Raw genomic sequence first — 18698 nt, forward strand, 5'->3', positions numbered from 1 at the left:
CCCTTTTTATGAACAAAGTTAAATTTAAGGTTAGAAAAAATGGTCCTAAACCTGATGCAAAATGTATACAATCTGCCCTATTGGATTGATGTTAATTTGCTTTGATAACAGTTGGTTCATCATTTACTCAAACACGTTTTAACAATCTGTCATTTGAAATTGCAAAAAAAGAAAAGAAAAACACAAATGGTTAAAAACACACAGATTCTCTGCTTTTTTTTTTTAACTACATGCATGCTGCCCAAAGTAAGATTTAGCACCTAACTCTAACTTGAAGCAAAGGATATTTCAGCAGGCTTTAGGTACTGTACAGTTAAGGTTACTGTAGGTGGAGCGTTAGTTGGTCATAGACCTACTAGCTCTCAGAGAAGGAAAGTAGGAACACTAGAAATATTGTTGTGTGTGTGGGCTGGTACTTACAGCATTGTTTCCTGTAGTCACCACTCGGAAGCTATATAGAGATCTCGGTGGATGACCTGTGTTCATCTAGCTGTTTCTCCATTCTCATTCCTTCTCTCTATGTAGCTCCAATCTAATCAAAACAATCAAAAACATAAGCAAGTGGTCTCAAAATTTGGGACATTTTACTATTCCATTAAAATCGAAGTGGCACATTTCCTATAAATTCAGGATGGTCCCATCACATGTGGATCATTTGACCACTTTATGCATCAATGTTTATTTATTTTTTGTGTAGTTGGGAAAAAAGATTATGGTGCAGATAATCACTTCAGTACAGATGTAGCCAGACTTAATGTTTTCATTGCCAGGGGAACCTACAAAATCCTGACCACAGCATCCTCTGGCAGGCAGCCACTTCTTTTACTGTTCCCGGTGCCAAAGCAGCATTATGTTTTTCATCCCACGGCTCAATAGACAGTGGCTAAATCTGTACTGTATATTAACATTGTTCTGAGCCTTTGCAAGAACTAGTACCTTATTTTTAACTGAAGTACAGTAGTGATTGTCCAGATTGTAGTACATAGATTACCTAATAGATTGTAGCACAGGATTTCCTAATAGATTGTAGCACAGGATTTCCTAATAGATTTTTGTACATTGATTGCCTAATAGATTGTAGCACAGTATTACATAATAAACTGTAGTACATAGATTGTAGTACATAGATTGTAGTACATAGATTGCCTAATAGATTGTAGCACAGGATTACCTAATAGATTGTAGCACATGATTACCTAATAGATTGTAGCACAGGATTACCTAATAGATTGTAGCACAGGATTACCTAATAGATTGTAGCACAGGATTACCTAATAGATTTTTGTACATAGATTGCCTAATAGATTGTAGCACAGGATTACCTAATAGATTGAAGTACATCGATTGCCTTCTATGATGTTTGCTGTAGTTTCATTTCTGTACGATGGTCTCATGATCTAACAGACAATGCAGCCAAGCTCCATTCTCTATTTCTGGCACACACAAAAAAGAACCATAGTGTCAGAGAGGCATTGTCAAATGTGGCTGAATGGTAATACAACACATGTAAAGGATAGTAACTGCTCAATGCAGTTTGGTCAATAGTACAGTTTATTGGTCTCCATAAAGAAAGCATACCAATGTGCATTGAAAATATGACTCCTTTCTTTCCCCAGTGGGTGCACTCTTTACTACGCATCTGTGCAATCATCAGTGTCATTTCTGTTTGTATGAATACCCCAAAGACCTTTGAACATTATCCTCCTCTCCAGTATGTGACGATTGCACTTGATACCTTATTGATGTTTCTCTACACTGCAGAAATGATTGCAAAAATGCACATCCGAGGCATTGTCAAGGTGAGTTTCTGTAAAAAAAAAAATATATATATATATTTTATGTTCCCTTTTAATGCCTAAAATCTCATTTTTAAATCCTTTGTAAAATGACTGTTTGTTGCACAGAAGTGGAATAATGTAGACAATTGACATTGGGAACTTGCTGTGTTGTTGTGGCATAGCAAATCTCATCACAGAATGAGAGATGAAACACACAGTACACTGCCCTCCTTCAGACTTAAGACAAAGTCTAAAGTGGTACTATAATTTCTACGTATTTCTGTGTGTTTGTATACACTATCCCTTCTAATTTTCTTGTATGTATATATATATATATTTAACATTTTTGAGAATTACCACTTACCTGCAATGAAAAAAAATACACTTTTTATTATATATTATATAAATGGCTTGAACAAATCGAGTGGGTTTTTAGAATGCTCAAAAACATTGATATTTTTGGTTCTAGGCTAAGGATAGCTAGAACATCATCTCTTGAGGTTACCTTTATGCTTTTTAAATATTAAACATTGTATACCAAAAACCATGAGGTCTTGAACATTAAAGCAGCAACCCCCCATAAAAGCCTAAATGAGTGTAACATTATAATTACTGTAATGTTTGTATCTTGCCACCTAAGCATGTCCTACTCTTCAGTGTTTTTCCTAGTATTAAAAAACATGATTTTCTTAATCTCTAGCATCTGAGGTTGCCATGGTAACATTTAGACAGCATTGGGATCTGATGGGAGCCTCATTGTAACTTCACAGAAACGTAATATTTCAAATCTTTATATCTCCTGAGAAAAAAAATCAAATAGAAAATAAAATTCTATGCAGACTACTTTAAAAAGGAGTGTCACAATTAATATGAACAAGTGGAGATTCTGTAATATGAATTAACTGCAAGTAAAAATTCTATACCAAACTGCTCATAATATCTGTTGTTGAAATGTTATCCCAGTGTTTCTCAACCAGGGTGCCAGTGGAACACTGGTGTGTCAGAACTCTTTGCCAAGGGTGCCCGGTCCCTGCGGAAAATTTCAGCAGGCTGCTCAGCGGGCAACTCCCGCACAGCCTGGAGACGTAGAGGAAAGTCCACCTCTCCTCCCCGAGCCCAGCAGAGAGGCACGAGAGAAGCCTCTGCATCTCCATAAAGTGCCATATGCGCCCGCTGAGCAGCTGACATGTGAGGTGTATATGAAGGTGGGGGGAAAAGAAGTAAGGGGAGGGTTTTGTGTAGGGAGATGTGTGGATGATTTTGTGTGAGGAGGGAACGGGAGACGAGAGCTTTTTGTGGGGTGGTGAATGGTATGTGGTATAAGTAAGAGAAGGGGAAGGGGGTGAATGTGGTGTTTATGATTAAGAAACACTGAGTGTGCTGTGGGAGAAGGGGGGATACATGTAGAGTATGTGGTGAGTTATAGGGTTAATGTGAAATATGTATTAAGAGAGTGGGTGAGTGGGTTGGGTGTGAGTGTTGGGTGTGTGCTTGTGAATAGGAGGGTGTGTGTATTCATATAAACAAGGAGGGGGGTGAGTGAGGTCTGAAGAACAGGGGTGCCCTGAGATTTTACAAATCCTTCAGGGGTGTCCCTGATCAAAAAAGGTTGAGAACCCCTGTGTTAACCTGTGTAGGACAAATATTTTGGACTTCTTAAAGCAAGAAAATAAGATAGGGTTATTATTTGGCAGGAAGTAGATACTGTAAGATGAATGCCATTTTTATTCACCCATGTGAACTCTAGTATACATGTACTGTAACCCTTCTAATTTATCCCAGAATAACATCTACTGCTGAGGCGGGGGCCTGAGTCCTCCTATATACCTTACCTCCACACGTGACCGTAGGTCAGACAAAGGGATGAAGACTAAAGTAATCTTTATAACACAAGGATATTTATAATGTAATTATTGCTAGGCACCAATATAACAATACAATCCTCAAATGTGGGGATCATTCAGTAAATACACAATGCAATTAGATAGAAACACTTCATACAAGACGCTGTGCAGCTCACTTAGATGGTCCAGTGCTTTCCTCAGGCATCCCTCATGCTCCTCCAAAGTCCTCCCAAAGACTATTAGATCTTCTAAGTATACCAACACTTCCAGCTACCTACTACTCGTACCATTAGTCTCTGGAAAGTGGCTGGGGTCGCTGACACTCTTTGGGGCATGTGTTCAAATCCATAGAACCCCAACGAGCATATGGCCGGCTGTCTTCTCTTTGTCTTGCTCACACATGGGAAACTGATACTAACCACAACATAAATTGAGGACCGAGAACCACTTGCTTCCTGTGAGACAGTTCAATGTATCTTCTATGCATGGCATTGTATATTGGTAAGGAGTGGTTCACTTGTTCAAGGTGCGGAGTTAATATTCATTCTCACAGCCCCACATTACTTTCAGGCCACAACTATGGATGAAGCGTATGGGCTGCAGGATTATGAGATTATACCTGTTTCCATCAATTCTTGTAGATGACGTCTCACATCTTCTACATCAGCCGGGGCCAATCTATGTGATCTTTCACAATGGCACAGTATCATGATAGCGTATCTGGTGCTCCACCCACTTTGCACATCCTATATCCCACTCATTGGTTGAGAACACTTCAGGCCTTCGAGCCATCTTCTCCCTCAGACACCTTTTCCATTGTTCTGGCGCAGTACTGTGTCCGAAGTCAAACATATCTGGGGTAAACTTACCCCTGTCAGTTTTTTTCTGCTGGTTTTGAGCCTACTGTCTTGATTCATTTCGCTAGCTGCCCTAAGATATTGGCATTGGTCCCAGTTATGGCTCCTGTCTCCTCCTTAATTGGACTTCCCGACATAATAGAGCAATCACCGTCAGAGGTCCCGATACTCCCATATTCTTCTTTGGGAATTCCGGTTTCACCACTGCATACCCCGGGTAGGGGTAGCTGGCATCACCGAGACCCCCTACACAAAAATCCCCTCCAATGGCTGTAATGGCAGGTGCTTTAGGTGTTTATCACACCATCGCTTAAAGATAATGGATACTTGGGATCCACTATCCAACAGGACGTCATATTTCTTCTCCTCTCTCTTTGCTTCCACTTGGGCCGACGGGCCAAGGAGGGCTTTAGACAGGTGGGATTGTTCCAGTCTTTTTAGCAGGGATAATCTTTGCAGAGCCTTACTTCATGTGGTGCCCAGTATGCTCCTTCACTGTGTCCCTTTTTTCTTTTCCCTTGTTGCACTCAGATCAGAGGATTCTTTTAATCACATATTGCAGATTTTCTCATTTTCGACAGTGCTTGGCATTGTGTTCCTCTTCGGCACACCTATAGCAGAAGTCAAGGCTAGTGTCCATCAGAGCAGGGGGTCCTGTGGTATTCTTCCCCCTTCTAGAGGACATTTCTCTCCTGGGGGTCCCCCTGGATCTTTCCCTCGATTGGGCCGAGCATCATCTCTTGACGCCTCTCTTATCCGAAAAAAGGCCAGGAGCTCTGGCATTATCGAGGATCTCACCTGCTTGGTTAGGTCAATGCTGCTCTGTAATTCCCCGTCCGGGTGTCCCGGCTTGGGGTTGTTCTGTTTTACCTGGCCATGAGTCAGCAGCCCGGCTTCCATATCCCACAGGCAGCTAGCCGCTATACTCGACCTCTACTTGACCTTAATATCGGCAGATGCACAGCCATCTGTTGTTCATTATTCCTTATCACCCTTAGGAGCCCCAAGTATTTAAGGGGTGTTTCTTTCTGTTCTCAGAGCTGAAGGTATAGCATCATCATGTCTCCCTTGGCGAACCCCCAAATTAATTGATCCACTCTAGTGTGGTCAACAGTGTTAGCAGAGACCCCTTTTTTCATCACAACCTTTTGCAGACCACTTCTAACCTGCATAGAAATTCTGATAATATCTCCCGCTCTTGTTGATACATCCTGCTGAAGTGGAAGTAGAGGTCTTCTCCACTTTCAGTAGCTGAATGTACTTTCTAAGGCGTCCAGGTATATGCAAAGGGTGACAGCTTCTTCCTCTTCTCTAACTGCCCTTACTATAGCCAACGTGGGCCCTTTAAGGCTTTCCACAATCCAGACTCGTCCTGCTCTGATTGTCCCCTCCCCCCCACATTCTTGCACCACCTATGTGGCTTACTGTAAGAGTTTCAGTCCAGGGTTTTGCTGGAACTTGACCTTATGCCTACTCTATCAAGTTCTCAAAATCATTCTCTCCAGTTCGAGTAGGCCTTATACCTGAAGAGGTCTGTACCCGCCGGTAATAGCTGTCTCCCTGGTGCGATTGCATGGACTTTTCCATTAATTTCCCCATGGCTGTTATGAGCGCCACGGACGTGGTAGTGGGGGTGTCCGTGGAGCTGATAGGGACAGCGGGGTACATGGGGGTGCGACTCCTAGCACACTATTAATAGCAACATCATTGGCTGTGTCTGGGACCGTTAGGATCAATGTTTATTTACAATTCAGGTCATCCCGTGCACATTACTCACTTAAAATGGTGAGGAACTGTCAGTTACACTCGGAAGGGGGGCGCTATATAGCGAATGTTCTAGTACAGTCTAAGCCTTTCACGGGCAAAACTGGCTACTAGGTATCCTTTACCCGTGCCCTTGTCTGACAGTATATACCTATATACAGGGGAAGGTATGGTGTGTATTGCACCAATTACAAAAATCTCAGCACCCCCTCCAATGTACCCCCTCTAATTTACCTCAGACTAATATCTACTGCTAAGGAGGGGACCTGAGTCCTTCTTATATATACCTTACCCTCACATGTGGCAGTAGGTTAGAAAAAGAAATGCAGACTACAGCAGTGTTTATAACACAAGGGTATTTATAATGTGGTTATCGTTAGGCAGCAATATAACAATATGATTCTCAAACGTGAGGATCATTCAGTGCATACACAATGCAATTAGATATAAACACTTCACACAAGACCCTGTGAAGGTGTGTACCCGTGTCTCTCCCCGTGATCACCTGATCCTGTGTGTAAGGGCCTGTGCAGACCGTTGGAGCTCTTATATTGTGTAAGAACGTAGCAGGCCTGTACTTCCCAAATAAGTACATAAGAGGATCCCCTCTGTTGCTACGCGTGCCTCCTGCTGCTGTCAGATGGATGGTCTGCTGGGCTCTACTCCCTTTGGCCAGCATCTACTAACCAAGGTGAATCGTTGGTTGGGCTCCTGGTGGAATCCAAGGCCTTGGATATAGTGGGGGCACATGACGTTTACGCGCGCCTGTCGCCCGAGCGATCTGTGGACTCAGGCCTGGTGGATGTGTGGCTGTGAGATCACGAGGCTGGTTCGCCCTTATTGGCTGAACCGCTGTCACGTGACCCGGCTGTTGCGCGACAAAATAAAAAAATTGTCGGCTCAAAATTCTAACACGCGATTGCTGTTCATCGCGCTTGTGCTCACTTTGGCCGGCCCTACAAAGTTGCTGCATTTTGATTGCGTTGCGTGCGCCGTCGCTCGCACTATGGACGCAGCCTAAGATCTCTCAGGGTGGTGCAGATTTTCCCCTGCCAGAGCCTCCTAGAGATTTCCTCCCTTAGCCCCCCCTCTCCAGAGTCTAATCTCATTGGCTGAGGCTCTGTTTATAACAAGTCACATCCTCAAGCACCAAAATTGTCTCCCTCATTTGCAAAGCAAGCTGGGAGTTGTAGTTGCCTATGGCAGCACACACAAGAGAGAAGGTAGGCAGGGGGAAGTGTATGTGTGTCAGCTGCATGCACTTACAAGGGGGTTACATATTTTATTATTTTTTTATTTATAAAATGTTTTACCATGAAGTAATACATTGAGAGTTACCTCTCGTTTTCAAGTATGTCCTGGGCATAGAGTTGAGATGACAAATAATACATGGTTACAAATACAGTTACATAAGTGAGCAGGGTATACATTATATACAAGACATTGCATGTACAGTTAAAGATAATATATATTATGGGCGTACTGTATGTAACAGATTACTGTATGACCAGATTAAAATGTGAGACAGCTTTAGTTTTGAAAGAACTTAGACTGATGGTGGGTGTGAGAGTCTCCGGTAGATTGTTCCAGGTTTAGGGTGCATGGTAAGAGATGGAGGAGCGGCCGGATACTTTGTTGAACCTTGCATACACCTAGATAGTAAATTTTTGGGAACTGAGATTCCCGTTGCCTTGTGTTATAATTTACTTCTGGCTCTTATTCCCATTGTGTACTTTATTTTCCCTGTACACTCATTTTTTAAAGTATTGTGTACATTGTTGGCGCTATATATATATATATATATATATATATATAAAAATGTAAATACAACTGTATGCTCATCTGCATGTCTTAGGCAGGTCTGCAACCCCGCCTTTCCCCATTATCACCCAGCACACAGCACTTCCACTGCAGCAAGGGATTCTGGGAAATGACATGCAAATGAGCACACCGTGTCACTTTTTGCTTCAAAAACCATTTTTAACATGGTTCCCTATAGGCTTAAGCTTGCTGCATGGTCACAGCTTTGAGCACAGCCAGGGTTAAGGTGCATACCCAGAAAACCACCCACATACAGCTGTTTCGACCTTAATGGGTCTCATCAGTGTGGGGTTGATTAACTGGGTATGCAAAGAAGTATATATATATATATATATATAGATAGATAGATAGATAGATAGATAGATAGATAGATAGATAGATAGATAGTACTGAACAGGGGAACCTGGTTCAATTCCTGGTGTCGGCTCCTTGTGACCTTGGGCAAGTCACTTTATCTCCCTGTGCCTCAGGCACCAAAAACATAGATTGTTTTACGGGGCAGTGACCTATGTCTGCAAAATGTCTCTAAAGTGCTAAGCTATATAAAAACAAACAATTATTATTACAGTATTAATCAGTGACTCACTCAATGATACTTATACACAATCAGTAGCACTCAGACCCAAACACCCAATTAGTGATACACAAACTAAAAACACTACCAATGATACAAAGAACCCTGCACACAATAAGTGACACAAATATTTCCAAACACATACAATCAGAGTCACTTAGATATCACCACACTCAAAATCAGTGACATACATACCCTGAAACTCACACACTTTCATGGTTACACACTTAGGGACACGCAGACTAACACGTACTGTCACACACAGACTTCCCCCCACATACACACACACACACACACACACACACAAACAGTGATATACTGTACTCTGACATATGCCCACAGTGACACTCTGTGAACATAATGTATACCTGTAATTGGTGTCACCCATACACGAATAAGTGGCACACAGATCTAAACAATTAGTAACATGTGGAACCCACCCCAAACTGAGTCAGTAACACAGTGACCTCAACACACACAAAAAGGTGACACACAGACCCATGCACACACAATATCAGTGTAACACAGAATCATACACACGTACGCACCTACACCTTTATTCTTTCACCGCTGCTACCACTAACAATGAATAAGGCCATGCTAGAGCCTGATGCTGATGACAGGCTGGGGCTGTGAAATCTGAAGTTTTCATTAGATGCAGAGAGATGAGGTGTCTGATAGTAGCTGGGTGGGAAAGGAAAACCTACAAGCAGAGGGACAGAAGGGAGCCAAGGCTCTTTGCATACTTATGAAATTTCAGGGCGTGAAATAACAGCCTTCCATCAGACAATAGCAGGCTGCTATTATCCTATCGACAGCAAATTGTCTCCAAGTCACTCCAAAAGCTGTCCGGCTATACCTCCCTGTCACTCTGTGTCCTGCTGATTTCTAATCATCAGCCACGACTTGTCCGTACCTCCCCGGCACCTCCCAGTTTCCCACTCAGTATTACGACACCTGCAAAGCTGACAGGGATTCACTGACACTGTAAACGCGTTTTATGATTAAAGATCAGAACGACAGTGCTCTGCTACGTGAGCGGTCTACAGAGTGAGGAACATGGGCAAGGGAAGTGGAATTGAATGAGTGAGGAGTAGCAAGGGAGAGAGTGTATGTGTGCGTCTGTTAGCTTGTCTGTGTATGTCTGCCTACATATGTATAGCTGTGTGTCTATGAATATATCTATATGCTTGTGTGTGTGCGTATATACAGATATGTCGGTGCCTATATACAGGTATGTATGTCTGTTTGTGTGTGTACCTATGCATGTATGCATATCTCTGTGTGCCAGACATAGCAGACGTTTTTGCTCCCAATGGTGCATTGTAGCGCAATACACACAACTCGCCAGACATCCTTGTGTCTGCATTAGCCTTTACAGGGGTGGGGAAAACACGCTATTTCACCTTCTGGCACATAGGCGAGTGCAGTAACATCTACTATACTGTATGTGTATGTGTGTGTTTGTGTGTGCCTATATACAGTATACGTGTGTCTGTCTGTGTATTTCTGCACGTTAATGTATTTCTGTATGTACATTATGTCTATATCTGTGTGTATAGAAAAATAGATACCAGCGCTTCTCAATAAATATTCAAATCTCAAAACAAGTAGTGAGAAAGGTGAAGCAAAAATTTGACAGCACCTTAAAGAGTCCAATGTCAATGAAATACAAATGATCTACCATTACTATGGGTCCGATCTGGTGGGTCCGGATGTTTTTCAGATGGCCACAGAGACTTGTCTCAGAGCATATAAAAAGAATCATAGTATATACTATTGCAGATAAAACACTAACAGGACACAACACAGAACCCACCAGATTGCTTCACCTGTCTCACTACTTGTTTTGAGATTTTAATATTTATTTAGAAGCGCCAGTATCTATTTCTTTGTATTATGTATTTCTGACTTCTATCAGTTAGCATTGTTTCCAGGCAGGTTCGTGATTACACGTTCATTATCACTATTAGATCATATAAATCAGCGGTGCGCAACGTTTTTTACGGGAGCCCCAGCTTTCGCGGCCCCCCTCGGTAAGAACCTGACATCAAATGACGTCGCGGGTCATGTGACGTCACGTAACACTGCCGCGTCATTTGACGCGCGTTGTCACGGCGACACGTCATGTCACATGATCCCGCGGCATCATTTGATGCCGCGTTGCTATGGCGACGTGTCGCAGAAGACCCGGTTTGCAGCAGGTAAGTGATGTTACAGAGGCCTCATGCCTCCCACGGCATTTAATTTAAATGCCTTGGGGAAGGGCGCGGGGCCTCTGGAACTGCCGGGCCCTCCCTGCAAATCTTGCGCCCCCAGTTTGCGCACCGCTGATATACTGTAAATGATCCTCTCACTGATATTATCACTATAGGCGAGATATATATTTGAGCCTTATTTTGTGCATTAGCGCTCCAGCACTATTCTTTTTTAAGTATGTCTGTGTATATACTGTAAGATGTACATCTAGTGTGTGTTTTATTTTTTGTCTCCTGATTAAACTAACACTTTATTTAAGATGATTTCGGATTGTATGAGATATTCTGGTGCTACTTGTGCCAGTTTAGTAGTAGAGTCATTTGTTTTTACCAGTATGAAATAGATAAAGTCTTTTTGTGCAAGTATAGAGTTACAGTATCATTGCGTCTTTTTTTATCTACTGTATTCAGCCCACACAGTTCAGGTGCAGCCAGACCATAGCATGTCCACATCTTGTGAGTTATTAATTAAACTGTGGCACTATAGCATGGAAAATCCAAATTCAAGTCAATAATGTGATCTCTGACAATCTGCGCTCTCGGCCTATGCTATGATACTGTCTAGACATTTTGTACCACAAAAAGCCAGTCCTGGACAAAATTATGTTTTAGCAGATATTCACCCAGGCACAACTGAGGACCTTTCAAATTGAAAATTTAAGGCAAAAAACTGACATTTGTAAATCAATACAGTGAGGATTTTTCCACAATGTCTAAGAAAAAAAGGGTGTGTGTGGCGAGCATGCGCTGTTTAAGTGAAACTTCTTTGTGTTTTGTCACTGAAATTGTAATTATACTCTCAAAAGTCTTTCATTCAATCAAAAACATCAAAATCAAAATACAATTTCAGTAACAAAACCCAAAGAAATTTCACTTGCGTGCGTGCTTGCCACAAACACACTTTTGTTATTGCATTGCTCTTGCCTAATTGATGTGCCATTGTAAACACTACAGAGATGTTTTGTCGCAGTACTGCAAACAGAGGGAGCCAAGCACACCAGAAAGAATATGGATTAAATTAATGCAGAGATCATTTAATGAATAAACATATCAGAGGTATCCAACGTTTCGGTGCAATGCAGCTTCATCGCAGTAGTGCCCACTGAAATTTTTAGGAGTTGCATTATTACTATTACTAATGGGGCGTCTTTGCCTAGGTGTAATGAAGCACTGCAGTTTTCCTGAAATTGTATTAAAATACTATTATGACAGAACTTTGTTTACAGGACCTCCTACAAATAAATACACTGCAGTAGCTCAAATACAAGTTCTAGAAGCTGCAGTTGTAGCATGTACCTCAGTAACAGAAAGCAGAATTGATTACATGGGTTCCTGTGTGCTTTAGTCAGTAGCAGTGAGGTAAGGGTTAACATTATCCACCATTGAGGTTAGGAATAGAGCAGTAAAAGTTATTATTCATGTTTGTTATTATATCACACTATCAGAGAAGCTGAAGGAAATATACAATGTCATATTCATCTTCTGTTTACAGCACAACACCATGTTATCAGTCATCACTCTGCAGCCCAATATATAAAGAAGTCCTGCATGCGTGAGTGGTGCCGGCCACTTCTGCGCATATGCGAGAGACAATGGCAGCTTCTGCGCATGCATGGCATGTGCGAGCGGCGCCGGCCACTTCTGCGCGTGAGCAGCAGTGGCTGCTTCTGTGCATGTATGCACCGAAGGCCTCTTCTGCCAACTCTGACGTCACTTCCATTACAAACGTCCGTCTCCATGAAGGCAATTTTAAGAAGTTTCATTTCAAAAAGCTTTAGTTTTTAAGATTTTTTTCCTCTGCTAATTTTGTTCTCTAACCCTGATTCTTTGTTGCCACAATTCAAAACATTAAAAAATGACTACTGTTAAGAATTAGGCATTTGACTAGTTACCAGATGTTGCAATCTCTAGCTGAACTCAATTGTTATAACTAAACATTTAACTAATAAACTATCCAGATAGTGATTCCACAGACCAATAGGGAATATCATTAGGTTAAAATACTCCTATCTGAATATTAGCACTCTCTTCTCTCTCTTTTTACTTCACTGATTTAGAATTATCACTAGTTTTAATTCATACCAGTACCAGTATAGCTGTGTTTGCACTTTATTTAGATGTAGTCTGAGTCACATTTTGTTTCCTTTTTTCTTTGAGGCTGGTTTATTACCAGCTTGGCACAGCACACATGATTCATAAGAGAGGAATAATTGTATTCCTATACAAACTCAATACACATGGACTGGGAATCGAAAATATCATATTGGAGATTATTATACTTTTTGAGGGAAATCAACTGACGCTGAAATTTATTGTACTGCACCGACACACTTTATTCGAGCAAATACCCAGTATGTACCTGGCAGATACCTGGAATGCGCCGCTCCTCACCTCTGACAAGCCCCGTTGCGTTTGCCTTCCCAGCCTGGGTTCATGCCTGGCTGACGGGCGGCTGATCTGTTAAATGATAATGATTAGGATTTAATAGGCTGCAATGCTTCGCGTGTCTACCAGATGGCATAAATTCATGAATTGTAATGCAGTATATATATATATACTGTGCAGTATTGCAGCCAGCAGGAATAAAATGCTTCAATCCCTGGCTGGAAAATAACCCAATGCACTCAGGCAGAAAACAGTCACAAACCTCAATACACCCGGGTATACCCGAATTCGTGGGACTAGCCGAGCTCGAATAAAGTGTGTCGCCAGTGTAAGTGTTCAGTATTGTGGGGACCTCTGAAAAGTTAATTTTACAGGTGTGGCACGATAAAAGTTCCTCCTGTGCGTCACTTGGAGTGGGTGGACCGTGGCACAAGTGTGGTCGTGATCGTTGCCAAGAGCGATCACGGCACAGCACAGTGGGAAATCCTACCGGGCTGCCACCAGTCTATGGGGTCTATTCACGGTCTAACATTTGTGTTATCACAGTATTCAGAAAGAATTATCGCAAGTCAGAAAGGTAGGAAAGTGTCCTTATCTCAGCCTTTTTCTAAGTTCTGCCATTGCAATCTGCCTGCAGTCTGTATGTCGATGCAAGAATAGCCTTGCGAAATGCATGGAACTGAAAAGAGCACTCATTGTAGACAGAGTCAGCCATTCGGCTATCAGCTGTTCTCTGCTACAGCCGCTGCACATCCGAGCGCAAAACAGGGGAATCTGCACGACATGACTCCAACGTCACGAAGACACAAGGATGCCGGTGAAGCCGACATCCGCTATGCAACAGACTGCACAGAGCAGGCTGCTGATCCTAGGAGACTGGACAGACGCAACGGGTTCTTCCCGCTGGGGTAACCCAGTTCCCTTCCCAACTACATGCTGTTTTTAAGTTTATATCTGGTAATTGCATATTTGTTACCTCTACATTATTTATTTAATTAAAAGGTTTTCCACTTGTGTGCTCTTATACTCCTTTGTTCTACTATAAACTCATACTATCAACCTATACACCTCTCTCTCCCTTTCCAAGAAACTCTTCCCTCAATGCTTATTCACCTCCTTTAACTCCCTTCTCTGCCCAACTACACTTGCACCCCTTTTACCCTCATTGCCCGATACCTCGGCACTTACTTCACAGACAAGATTAAATAAATCAGACAAGACATTTCTTCAAGCTCCACACACAACACCTACCTCCCTTCACACACCTAAATCCATCCTCCTTTTCCCCTGTGACTGAGGATGAGGTCTCTGCGCTCCTCACATTGTCTCGCCCTACAACCTGCCCCCTTGATCCTATTCCCTCACATCTCCTCTGCTCTCTCTAGGTAATGTAAGCACCAACCTAACTAATTTTTTCAACATCTCTCACCTTTGGTACATTCCCATCTTCATTCAAACATGAAATCATCACGCCCATTCTAAAGAAACCCTCTCCTGATCCAGCCTCCCTCTCCAACTATTCCCATATCTCTCTTCTCCCCTTTGCCTCCAAGCTACTCAAGTGACTTGTATACAACAGTCTGACTCACTTTCTCTCCTCCAACTCCCTGCTTAACTCCTTGCAATCTGGTTTCCATCATCTACACTTTACGGAGATAGTAGAATAACAGCCAGTCTAAGGGTCACTTCTTCTTACTAATTCTAAAACCCTAGCTCTGACTTACAAGCTCTCAACCCTGCCCCACCTCTCAGCCATCATCCCCAAATACATCTCTTCAATGCGTCCTACATTGTGCCCATGGCATGTCTTTCCTCCTGCCTTATCACCTCCTCTCACTCCCACTTACTAGACTTCTCCTTTGCTTCCCCCTATCTCAGGAATTCCCTACCACCTACCATTGGACTCTCCCCTAGCTTTCAGACATTTAAAAACCCACTGAAAACTCACCTTTTCTAGGAAGCCTGCTTGGCATACCTCTAACATCCAACTCTCCCCTCCCCCACCTCCTACCCTGCGTCCAACTCCATTGGAACCACCAGTGTTGCTGGACAAATCTCCATGCTACGTAACACCCTCTAACATCCCCACCCTCAGACCTTAATGGGATCAGCTGTCGGGTTGAAAAGTACTCATACCTAAGGTATACAGTACTCCATCCCACAATAAGCATCCATTTTACCTTTCTGTTTCAACATTGTCCCTCATGTGTGTGTGTGTTGTGCTGTTATATGTGTAGCAGCAGTTTGTGTGAGTGTAGAGCTGATGTGTGTGTGTGTGTGTGTGTGTGTGTGTGTATAGAGCTCCAGTGTGTGTGTGTGTGTGTGTGTGTGTGTGTGTGTGTCAGTAGCAGTGTTTATGGGTGTAGCATGTGTGTGTAGCAGCAGAGTTTGTGTGTGTGTAGAGCTGCTGCTGTGTGTGTAGAGGTGCTGTGTAGTGAGTGTAGAGGAGGTGCTGTGTTGTGTGTCTAGAGCTCCAGTGTGTGTGTGTGTGTTGAGGCACTGTGTTGTGTGTGGTGTGCTGTTTTGTGTGTGTGTGTGTGTGTGTAGCAGCAGTTTGTGTGTTAGCTTCTGTGTGTGTGTGTTTGTGTACACAGAGGGGGCGGCAGTGTGTGGATATAGATATCTGCAGTGTAAGAGTATATAGAGGTGGTTTCATGTATTTACCATTTTATTTGAATTAAAAAAATCTATTTAACTATACAAAAGTGTCTATTATTTATGAAATAAGCTACATTTAGCCTATAATAGTAATAATCCCATCAGAACAGGGCATTACTGTCCAATAATGCCCTGGCTGGGTTAAAGTCCCTCGGCTTCGCCTCGGGCCTTCAACTCTTCCAGCCAGGGCATTATTGGCCAGTAATGCCCTGTTCTTCGGGGATTATTACTTAAGTCATATATTGCCACATATACTTTTGTATTTTATATAGAAATTTAGGCCCTATTTATATTTCTATAGAGTAGTCACACAAATACTTTCCTTGTTTATACAATTAAAGCACACCCTGGCAGCCAATTTACCTGCAACCTGCGACAAATTAAAGAAAAAACAATATGACAATCATATATAAGACCTTTAAAATATACAGTTATTATTTATTACCATATATTTTCCTTAACTGTAGATATATATATATTTTTTCAGAAAGATATATAAACTTACCTAACTACTATTATATAAACAAATAAGTAATAAATATAATACCTAATATAAGTAAATAGCTATACAGGAGGGACAGTGTCCGTGAGAGCCGTGCACCAACCAACTGAAGGTGGGTGCGTTCTCACTATTCAAATACAAACCTTTTCTTTGCCGCACGGCAGGTAAGCAGAACTTTAACCCCTTACTCACCCAGCAAAGGTTTCTGAGTAAAAGTGCCATCATCGGCATTACAGCAGTTTATGAATCACCCCATGAGGATTTATAAATAAGTACCTATTTATTCAAATCTTCAAGATACAGTTAAAGTTGAGCTGCATCACAAACAATTTTGGTGATTAACTAACGTGTCAACGCTGCGAAACCAATGCAAAAAAAGAATCCTATATTTATGTAACCCTCCCTGCCCGACTATAAGGGAGTTTACATAGATGTCTGTGATGTTGGCTAACCAGGGTGCATTACTGTACCGTTGTCTGGGGTGCTCAGGCTGGGCATATATGCAGATGGTAAAGATGCGTGGTGGGAACTTTGTAGTATTTAAACAAAACAGTCTTTATTCATACTATAGTCAGGTACAACTCTTCCTCAGCTGGATCATTGCAATCCTGAGAAGGCACATTGCTTTTTACATTTAAAAGGGTTGCTTTAATTCATATCATATAACAAATAAATCCGGCACCTGAAAAAATGTCCAAATATCAAATAATGGAATCGGACCATACAATAGTGTCCAGTTTGGATGATCCGGGAACCTTCAGATGTGTCTCGAAGATGATCTCATAATATGTGGAAATAAACATATGAGAATATCATAGTGTATAACTGCTGATAACTGATGGTAAAATAATACAAGCACTATCAAACTGACAGACAGACTAACAGACTAACTGACACTGATCTCTCGTGTGGAAATATGTACTTCTCCATCTTCTTTTACGATGGGCCTTACTTGTGTAGCCCTTGTATCCCCCCCTAAGTGAGGTTGGAGTATACTCCGTAACTACTGGTACTGCTTCTTTACCTGTTGGCAACCAGGAGGCCTGAACCTCCACCACTGGGAGCCTGGGGTATGTAGATGATACAACAGCCATGGGCGTCCGCAGAAATTTTTTCAGGGGGGGGCATAATTTATAACCACAGCGCAATGGCGGTCCCGGCTGCGGCACAGATTGGTCCCGACTTGGGAGTGAGACGGCTTTCATTGGTAGGTAGTGTTACCAATGAGAGCCGCATCACTCCCGAGTGCTACCAATGACAGTGCGCTGCGCTTCCTCCTGCGTAGCAGCATAGGCTAGCCTACCACTAGCTGCCTGCCACGGCACATGGGGCACCCACCCACCTCCGTCCCGGTCCACCCACCTCTGTCCCGGTCCATGCAGAGTCTGTTTTTGGCGTTTATAGCGCCGTAAACGTACTGTACGGCGCCATAAATGCCAAAAACAGCCCAGGACTGCGAGTGATCCAGGCAGAGCCGCCAACAGAAATCATGGGGCCCAGGACAAATGAAAGGAGCAGCCCCCCCCCGAACCCATAGCGCCCCCCCCCCGAACCCATAGCGCACTTACCATGAAAAAATATCTTTTAGAGCGCAACTTTTACTTAACTGTTTTCTTATTGTACTACAGAATAAAACATTACAATGCAACCTGTTTATTTTTATATTTTCAACAAAAGACATGTGTCTGCCTGCCTGGGTGGGTGAGTGGGTGAATGACAGTAGAATGACAGTGGGTGAGTGGGTGAGTGGGTGAATGACAGTGGGTGGGTGAATGACAGTGGGTGGGTGGGTGAATGACGGTGGGTGGGTGAATGACGGTTGAATGATGGTGGGTGGGTGGGATAATGACGGTGGATGAATGATGGTGGGTGGGTGGATGGATGAATGATGGTGGGTGGGTGGGTGGGTGAATGACAGTGAGTGAGTGGGTGAATGGGTGAATGACAGTGGGTGAATGACAGTGGGTGGGTGGGTGAATGTTGAATGTGGGTGGGTGAATGACGGTGGGAGAGAGTGACTGGGTGACAGTGACTGGGTGGGTGGGTGACAGTGACTGGGTGGGTGGTAGACAGTGACTGGGTGGGTGGGAGACAGTGACTGGGTGGGTGGGAGACAGTGACTGGGTGGGTGGGAGACAGTGGGTGGGTGGGAGACAGTGACTGGGTGACTGAGTGAGTGACAGTGACTGGGTGGGACAGTGACTTGACAGTGACAGGGTGGGTGACAGTGACTTGGTGAGTGACAGTCAGCGAGTGG

General features: G+C 42.9%; 1 protein-coding gene across 5 annotated transcripts in view; it reads left to right on the forward strand.

Annotated features, from left to right (window-relative positions):
- Positions 1 to 18698, forward strand: part of NALCN (sodium leak channel, non-selective) — a 617081-nt gene that overhangs the window by 66936 nt on the left and 531447 nt on the right. For all 5 annotated transcript variants that reach the window (XM_075590764.1, XM_075590763.1, XM_075590765.1 and 2 more), the window contains one exon: positions 1617 to 1799. In XM_075590764.1, the coding sequence (XP_075446879.1) occupies positions 1617 to 1799 (183 nt within the window). The remainder of the gene's footprint in view (positions 1 to 1616; positions 1800 to 18698) is intronic.

The sequence above is a fragment of the Ascaphus truei genome, chromosome 3 (assembly GCF_040206685.1).
Source record: "Ascaphus truei isolate aAscTru1 chromosome 3, aAscTru1.hap1, whole genome shotgun sequence".
Lineage (NCBI taxonomy): Eukaryota > Metazoa > Chordata > Amphibia > Anura > Ascaphidae > Ascaphus > Ascaphus truei.